This window comes from Felis catus, chromosome A3 (assembly GCF_018350175.1).
Source record: "Felis catus isolate Fca126 chromosome A3, F.catus_Fca126_mat1.0, whole genome shotgun sequence".
Taxonomy (NCBI): Eukaryota; Metazoa; Chordata; class Mammalia; order Carnivora; family Felidae; genus Felis; species Felis catus.
This window is the reverse complement of record NC_058370.1, coordinates 85,941,619-85,950,864: the sequence shown is the minus strand read 5'-3', so window position 1 is coordinate 85,950,864 and position 9,246 is coordinate 85,941,619. Positions and strand designations below refer to the sequence as shown.

At 45.2% G+C, this 9,246-nt stretch overlaps 1 protein-coding gene across 4 annotated transcripts in view; it reads right to left on the bottom strand.

Annotated features, from left to right (window-relative positions):
• Positions 1-4,573: 4,573 nt before the first annotated feature.
• Positions 4,574-9,246, bottom strand: part of ARHGAP25 (Rho GTPase activating protein 25) — a 90,690-nt gene continuing 86,017 nt past the window's right edge. For all 4 annotated transcript variants that reach the window (XM_003984077.6, XM_003984078.6, XM_045054310.1 and 1 more), the window contains one exon: positions 4,574-6,576. In XM_003984077.6, coding sequence (XP_003984126.3) covers positions 6,369-6,576 — 208 coding nt within the window. In that variant the 3' untranslated portion in view covers positions 4,574-6,368. The remainder of the gene's footprint in view (positions 6,577-9,246) is intronic.

The window sequence follows — 9,246 nt, the reverse complement described above, 5'->3', positions numbered from 1 at the left end:
ACTCAGGTCATGATCTCACGGTTCGTGAGTTCGAGCCCCATGTCAGGCTCTGTGCTGACAGCTCAGAGCCTGGAGCCTGCTCTGGATTCTGTGTCTCACTCTCTCGCTGCCCCTCCCCCAATGTGTTCTCTCTCTCTCTCTCTCTCTCTCTCTCAAAAATAAATAAAACATTTAAAAAAATTTTTTAAGTTAAAAAATTAAAAAAAATAAGTCCATGGGGCACGTGGGTGGCTCAGTTAGTTAAGCGTTGACTTCGGCTCAGGTCATGATCTCACGGTTCTTAAGTTCGAGCCCCCCCTCAGGCTCTGTGCTGATAGCTCAGAGCCTGGAGCCTGCAGCCTGCTCTGGATTCTGTGTCTCTCTCTCTGTCCCTTCACCAGTCACACTCCTTCTTTCTCTCAAAAATAAACAAACATTAAATAAATAAATAAATAAATAAAATTAAAAAATAAAAATAACCAAAGTAATTTAAAAAATTAAAAAGACCTTAGAAATTTTATTTTGGTCCATCATCACTTAGAGATAGCTGTGCTGCATTCCCTCCCCACATGAGGGCGAGGCCAACATAGCATTGAACAAATTGGACCAACTTAGCTCTTAGCTCTGCTGCACTGAAACCTCCATTTCCACATCTGTAAAATAGGTAGAGTAGCACTTAATCCAAAGAGTCTACTTAAGATTTAAAGGATACGACACTCACAGAATGCTTGGCACAGTACCTGACAGAGAACAAATGGTATTTGTTGCTTATGAATGGTAGTTCCTCTTATGATATTGGCAATGGTGCTAATCAAGAACAGAGAGCAGAGAAAGAAGTCCAAGTGCCAGCTCGGACCAGTTGTCAGATTTTCTGCAGGGCAGGTCAGCTTTCCACCCTGCTACCTAAATCCCCCTTATCCCTTTTAAAGCCCTGCCCCCTCACCTCACCTCAGATCATATGCCCTGTGCTCTCAGGTGGCCAGTGCCCCTACACGACACTATTCCTTGGTGACATCTCACACTCTCCATCTATCCCTCCACCCACAAGCATCTTATCCTCTTGTCATCATTTCATTACACAGCTCTCTGCTTGGAATCAGTATACTAATATTAAGATTGTATTAATGATTAATGGAAGCTTCATGGTTATTTCCCAGATATATCACATTCATGGTTAATTCCCCTAAGGCTCCTGATAGAAATTTCTCAACCTACTATGAATCTGAAAGGAAGATGGTTTTAATCAGAGCTTTTCTTGAGACTCTATAAATCAAGTCCTCCAGTACTGACCTTCTTTGCCTATGTATAGGATCAAGGCTTAAAGCAAGTCGAGAGAATTCCTGTACATTAAGGAAATCTCAAGATCCTTAAATTTGTTCATGACTAAGCTATTATTATATTGAGATTTTTTAGGTAACGTCTTTGGGTTCATTTTTTTCCCCACTTGAAAAATGGATATATATCATAGATCCATTTTCCATCGCTTAAGCATCTCTTATCCTAGATGGGTGAACACATGATAAACTAGCAAATAGGAGGGACAGAGCGTGTAGTTGTGTTGCCTGGGGATAGAAAAAAGGAGTAGGTAGATTTAATATTATCATTAATCATGACCTGAGCCAAACTTATAAGTTTTAGAAACATGTTTAGCATTCTGTCTGCATATTAGAATTAACTGGAAATTTTTTTAAAGAAAAAAGTTCTAGGATGCCTGGGTGGCTCATTCGGTTAAGCGTCCGACTTCAGCTCAGGTCATGATCTCATGGTTTGTGGGTTCAAACCCCACATCAGGCTCTGTGCTGACAGCTCTGAGCCTGGAGCCTGCTTCAGATTCTGTGTCTCCTTCTCTCTCTGCCCCTCCCCTGCTCGTGCTCTGTCTCTCCCAGTCTCTCAAAAATAAATAAACGTTAAAAATGTTTTTTAAAAGTTCTTAGGCTCCACCCTTCAAAATTCTGATTCAATTAACATAGGATGGGGTTTTAGCATCAGATTTTTTGAAAATCTCCTTAAGGTAATTCTATAGTGCAGCCAAGACTGAGAACCACTGTCTTAAAACAGCATCAGTAATATAAAGGAGGTAGAAACTAGCATCATATTAGATGAAAATTGGTTGTGACCAAGATATGAGACTGGCTCTCTATCCTGGAAGTACTCAGCAAGTGACGTTCAATGGGTTTCACATGGTGGTCATGGCCTGGGGGAAAGAACTCCTGGATAGAAGCCAAGAATCAGTAGGTAGTGTGCTAGAGGAGGCTCAAAAACCACCTAACTAATCCTTTTCCTTATCGCTATGTGAGCACTTGGCAATTCAGCTTGTCTTCAGGCCTCAGTTTCCCTATCCATTAAATGAGCAGACTTGATTAGATTACCTGAGCTCCTGGGTGTTTTCCAATGTTGTAATTCTCTGATTCTAAGATAATTTTTGAGCGTCACAGGAAAGATGCACCTACGCATTGGTATTCTCTGCTCATTCCTCCTCTGAGGTCACCCACCCTGGGAAGCCTACTGAACCACAGGCCCTACAGCTCCAGCTCTTCTGCTGCTGGCCAAATGCCACCCTGGCCTCCTCCAGCAGTAGCAAGACTTCCATCCATGAGGCCTTCTCTAGCAGGATGAAGGCTTGTGTGCAATTCTTAAAAAGACAACTCATTTGAATTGCAGGGGCAGCCTCTAAGTGATCTCTCTGCTCCCCAGCAAGCATACGCCTGACCACTGATGCTATCTGCAGAGGAAGTGCTGGAATGCGGAAGTTTACACGATATCAGTGTGCGCACATCCTCCTGTCTTTAGCCCAGGGAGCCCAGCCAACAGCAACTGTACCACGGTGCTCCCTGTCTGCCCCATCTCGGCAGCCTTGAGCTGCCTTGGAGTCTCCTGCTTTGTGCTTTTTTTCAGTGGATGGGCTGTGAAACAGGAATTGATCAAAACAAAAACACGTTTGTTGCTTACAGCCTCTGCACAGGCTCTGTACTAGGAATGTCACGCTCCATGTCTCCAGGCCTCAGACTCTGACCAGAATTCACTGGAAGGGAATTGCTGTGGTCTGGGTGTTTGTGCCCCTACCCCCAATTCATATGTAGAAATCCTAACCCTCAGAGATGATGGCATTAGAAGGTGTATAAATCTTTAGGGTGGAGTCCTCATGAATGGGATTAATGATTTATAAAAGAAGAGAGATTCCTGGGGCCCCTGGGTGGCGCAGTCGGTTAAGCGTCCGCCTTCAGCCAGGTCACGATCTTGCGGTCCGTGAGTTCGAGCCCCGCGTCAGGCTCTGGGCTGATGGCTCAGAGCCTGGAGCCTGTTTCCGATTCTGTGTCTCCCTCTCTCTCTGCCCCTCCCCCGTTCATGCTCTGTCTCTCTCTGTCCCAAAAATAAATAAACGTTGAAAAAAAAAAACTATAAAAAAAAAAAAACAAGAGAGATTCCTAATCCCTCCACCATGTGAAGACACAATAAGAAGTCTGCAACCCCAAAGAGGTCCACACTTGACTCTGACCTCAAACTTCCAGCATCTGGAACTGTGAGAAATAAATTTCTGTTGTTTATGAGGCACCAAGTCCGTGGTATTTTGTTATAGCAGCCTGCATGCATGAAGACAGGGATCATCTCAGCCAATCCCTTAATGCAAAATGCCCTATCCAGTGCACAGACTTACTGGGAGACCCATCAGCTCTGCCTCAAACTCGAGACAAAAGTGACCTGGTACGCACCATGCCTGGGGCTGTGTGGTAAAATGAAAAATTTTGGTAGGGAAGATGGCCAGGGGTTTTAAAGTACATATTGCAGATCCTTTTTAGTTTCTCAGCATCTGCATAGGTAGAAGAGAGGTAAAGGGAAGAGGGGGTGGGTGGCTGGAAAAAGGCAGACTGAGTAGATCTTGTCCATGGAGGAGCTGAAGGTGGGGGCTCCAGGGTCAGCAGAACACCAATGACAGAGGTGTGTCTCTGGGTGCTGCTTCCCAGATCCTGGCTCCTTGGTCCAGGTGAGATCTGGAGCTATCCTGTTGTCTACCTCACGTGTAGTCTTTTGGGCATTGAAGCCAGTGACATCAGACTCCAGATCTTCTTCCCTGGCCCTTCCTTGCACTCACAGGGTATAGAGTGCTTTCTTATGTTCTCTTTATATGGACAGTGTTAGCTTAGGCAAGCCAGGTTCCCCTCTTGCTCATGAAGAGGAATAGACACTCCAGCTTCCCAGGCTGAGCGGAGAGGCCACTCTGGTATCTCATAGTACTGGTGGAAGAAATAGAACAAGAGGCATCACCTGGCCAGGAGGAGCTTGGAATTCAAATGCAGCCCTTCTGCTCAGTCTGAGCTCATGCTCCCATGCCCAGCTAGTTCCTGTAACATGGACCTGCAAACAAACAGTCTTCAGGGCCTCCTCTTTGCACCTTCAAACAAATGTTCCCTTTAGAATTATGAAGCCGACTACTTCCATGCTCAGCTGTGTTTCAACACCTAAAGAGTCCGGGTGAGGAATCCATGGGAGAAAACGGGCACTATGTCTGGCAGAATTGTAGACTCTCATCGGTGTAAATGAGGTGTTCAATAAGTGTCTCCCTGCTTGCCACTCTGTAATTAAAAAACAAGTAAACCCCAGGAAATCAAACGTTTTATTGCTTTACTTAATGATGTTCCAAATCAACCCCCTCCCACACCCCGATCTTTCATTAGCAGGTCTCTAAAACAAACATGCCAGGTCTTGTCCCTGCCCTCCATCAGTCTAGTGACTGGTGGCAGGAGAAACAGGACCTGAGAAGCAGGACTGAGCAACACTGACGTCACTGTTTGTACCACTAGGTCTGTAGCCTGTGTCATGGCCACAGGCAGGGGTGGGGCAGGGGGAAACAACCAGAGCAAAGAGAACAAAGAGAAGAGGAGGAAAAGTGAGAAAACAAAAGGAGAAAAAGAAATAATTGAGGAGACACATGCTGGGAAGACTAAACTCTCACCGCAGTAACCATGGATTTCAGACCTCTGATGAAGCCATGTGGTTTCAAGAGTCAAGTCAATGTATGACAGCAATGGGGATGACGTATGTGAAACTAGAACAGGTAACACCTGCTGGGAAATCTGTCCAGTGGCCCCCAAAGCTGAAAGCACATTTGAGAATATCTATTTGTCTGTGTTTTGTTCTCACCCTTATTCAATGTCTGTCCTGTATATGTTTTATGATTTACATGATATAGCAATGTAGCAGTACATGATATAATTTATAAGTAAAGAAATATATTGGGGGGGGTGTCTGCTCAAATATTTTCTACTCATGGAGTACATAGTCAAAAGAGCTTGGAGACCACTTAATCAGGATAATGACAAAAATTATTAAAGCCTCCACTATCCTTCCTAGTGAGGCTTGGGGCCTCACCCAGGCCCTCTGCCAGGCTGGCTTCACTCTAGGAGGAAAAGTCTGCCAGGAAGGCTCCTCTCCTAGCTACTTTCTAGTGCCTCTTATCCCTAACAAGAGTGAAATCACTGGCATTTTGGTGAAACAGAAAAAATATTACTGGGACTACTACTATCTAAAAACCCCAGCCAGCCTCTGAGGAAGTCACATCGTGGTGAGAAGGCCTCTTTCACAGGCCGACCATACACAACTGTGGCCATGGAAAGGCAATGTAATCCAGCCCATGTCCTGCTCACCAAGCCTTGCGCCTGGAGAGGGGTGTGTCTGCTTCAAGGAAGGGGCACCTTTCACTAAGGCTCACAAAGGTGTTTGTAAGGATACAAACACACATTTATTGCTTGTTTTGTCTTAGTCTCTCATAAATACACATTTATTGCTTGTTTTGTCTTAGTCTAATAATAATTTTGAGTTTCCAAACCCTGGAAAGTGTGCATCATGGAGGGGGTGGCAGAATGGGGCTCCAGTCAACAGGTGCAGCTCCCCAAAACGCAGCTCACCACAGGTGAATACAAGAAAGCTAAATATCATTTTCTGCCCCTATGTCTCAGGGACACCATGAAGCCATCTGACTGGATGAATTGTTCCACAAAGAAAAAGAAAAAAAGAACTAACGCCTCAGTCCACCATCGGTTGGGGCCAACATGTTGCCTAGGTCCTTGGCACATGGCCTCAAATGTCTCCACTGGACATAGTCACCCAATCGTGGAAGGTTCCATCTCACTCAGCTTGAGACCACGGTGGAATAATGCAATCCTTTTTAATACAGCCACAGGGGGCCATAGATGTCCCCACATGTCCCTGCTCACCCTCATCTTCCTGCAAATTCCATTGATTTATTTTACTGGGAAATGTGGTGTTTCCCCCCAAAATGTCTTCTTCTCCCTCATAGGGAGTAATTTTGCTTCTCAGTCATCAGGTAGCGCTGAGAAAGGGAGCGTGTCGGGTGGGCCTCTGTGGGCTGTCTCCATGTTTGCCTGGGACCCTCAAGCATCGGCCTTGGGCTCTTTCATTGATTTGACAAATTCCTTGACTTCTTCTTCCAGGGCCTTGTTCCTCCTCTCAACATCCTCCCGGGAGCGCTCCACATTGCGGAGGCTGATTTCCAAGGCTGCAAATTTCTTCTTCTCCTTCTCCAGTTCTTCATTGAGCCTCACCACCTTGGCCCAGACATCGTAATTTTCCTTCTCAAGGCTGCAAGGAAGAAAATAGAATGAAAGAACAGGGTAGGACCTCTAGACTGTCCCTTCACCCTTGCTCACAACACCCTCTGTCCATTTTCCTTTCTACATCACAAGACCTATAGCCAACCTGAACCTCTTATTAATGTTCCACCCACCCCCACACACGCAGACTTCTCAGTAAGCCTGAATTCCCAGGGCATGTCTGAACCTCTCTTTTGTCATTTTAACACCATCTTGTGACATCTCTTGTGTTGTTCCTTCTCATGTCACTCTATGTTTTGTATCCTCCAGAAGATAATAGTCTTTGAAAGAAGGAACCACCTCTAACATATGTATATTTTCACCTCCACAGCACCTTGCACATGTCCTGCTCAACAGAAATGTTAATTGACTGCTGAGGCCCCATGTTCCAGATTCCCAACACCTTTGCACACATGAGGACCTGCTCATCCTGCTTCTATGGAGAGTACCAGCGCCATCTCTTATCAAGACCCCCTAGGGGTGGAGGTTTGGAGAAGTGTGGGGAACTGCCATTTGGAAGCAGAGGTCCTGACAGCCCCACCCCCACTTCTGAATCTGCTCCAGGTGAAAAATCTGTTGGGTTCCCGAATTCCCAGAATTTTCACTGTTACTGGTCCAAATCTTAGTCTAGTCCCAGGTGTTCCCTGCTCTGTAGGCTATGCTGAATTAACTCCTAGGAATGAGAGTACAATGCCATTTTTAAGCCCAAAGAGGAAATTTCAGGACTGTGGGAGATTGTGTGACTGGAAGTTTGCTTCAGAATTCCATTCTATGAGATGCTGCCTCTCTGCCCACCTCCCCCTCCAAATGGCATATTTTGTATAGAAAATTGAGCTCTCATTTGAGCCCAGCTTGGCTTCTATCTTCAGGGGCTTTGGCCCATTCTGCATGTAACAGCCCATCTTTGGAGCCTTGTCTACCCCTGCCTATCTCTTCCTACAGATAATCTAGTCTCATTCCTTCTGGCCCTCTCATTACAAATCTAGTTTTCTTCTCAGAGTTTACTCTTGCTTCCATCTTGCTTTGGGAGAAATCTCAATTGAGAGAATACTGCCAGATTTTGACCACTGATTCCAGTGGAGAGGTAGAATCTGAGTGGGCTCAGGAGCCTGACTAATTCAGGTTCAAATACCTGATTACATCAAATACTGACGATTAGTTGTGTGACCCTGAGGAATCTTTTAATACCTCCTGAGCCCCTATTTCTTCTATAAAATGGGGATATTACCTATTTTGCAAGATTTCTGTGGGGATTACATGAAAATGTGTATCTGGGGCACAAAGTTCAGAGCAGGCACTATGGACTGTTAACTCTCCCTCTGTTGAAAATGGAGGACCCTTCTGATGGGTGAATTCAGAGAACTTGGTTCCATTCAGAAGGAGCAGCCCTTCCATGGCAGCTGGGTCTTTCCCTACCTTGTCAGTGACATTCACGTCAGAGTGCAGTGGGAAACTTCTCTGGGGCTGCTTCCCTCAGAGTCAAGATGGCACATGAGTGTTGTAGGCCTACAGATGATTGACTTCAGGATCTTAGACAAAGGATCTCCATTTTGCTTTTAGACGGGCACCCCTCTATGTAGGGAACAAAGAATGAGGGCTCACAAAAGTCTTCCTGTCATGTGCCTGAGTCTCAATGGACTGAAAAGTGGTCATGATTGGGAAAACCCTACTAGTTCATATTTCATTGTCATGATTAGTGTTAATATGGATTAAGCCAGATTGAGCTTTCCTCTCATGAAAAGTCAGTGGTGTGAAAAAGATTTCAAGAAAGTAGTTTATCTACCCAAGAGAGCAAATTGTGTCCAGGCATCTTAGGGATGTGCATGAAAATTGTGGCATGAGCTGCCTCACTGGTCTTCCATTCACCCCTGCGGCCTGTACTCCGTAGGAAGCCAGTGATTCAGTGAAGCTTTAGTCAGGTAGATCTTCCTAGAAACTCTGCTCCACACAGGCTTTAAGGGGGCTGGAAAGGCCTCCTGCACTTGTCTGTCCTCTCTCCTCTCAGTCACCCCCTGCTTCTCCAGCTCACCACGGCTCTTCCTGTGCATTAACATGCCAGACCTGCTCCCTTCCATGGACTCTGCACCTTTGCTTCTCCCTGCCTGGCCTGATCTTCCCCAGTATGTGGACCTGACTCATTCCCTCTTCTCTTCAGCCCTGTGCTCTGATGCCACCTTCTCAGTGAAGCCTTCCTGACCACATTATTTAACATAGGAACCCCCTTCCTGAGCCCTTCCCCAACTCCTGCCCTGCTTTATTTTTCTCCATTGCATGTTCCATCCTCTGACATAGCATATATTTTAATTATGCTATGCCTTCCTATAGAAGGAAAATTCTATAAGCACAGACAAAACTTTTGTTTGTTTTGTTCAGTGCTGTTTCCCAACAGCCAAGATAGTGTCTGGCACACTATAGGTGCTCAATAAATATTTTCAGAATGGATGTATTACATTAAGATGAGCAAAATTTAAAGTTCCTCTTCAGTCATTACAGCATGCCGATCCTTAAGGAACAACTATTTGGAAATGGTTGCTTAAGCCTTGTAAGCTACATACTTAACTTCTCATGAATTTAACCTAAATAGAGTTTTCACTAATTTGGTCATCTCATTACTCCCTTTACCCCTTCCCTTAATTAAGCCCAATTGCTGTAGATTAGT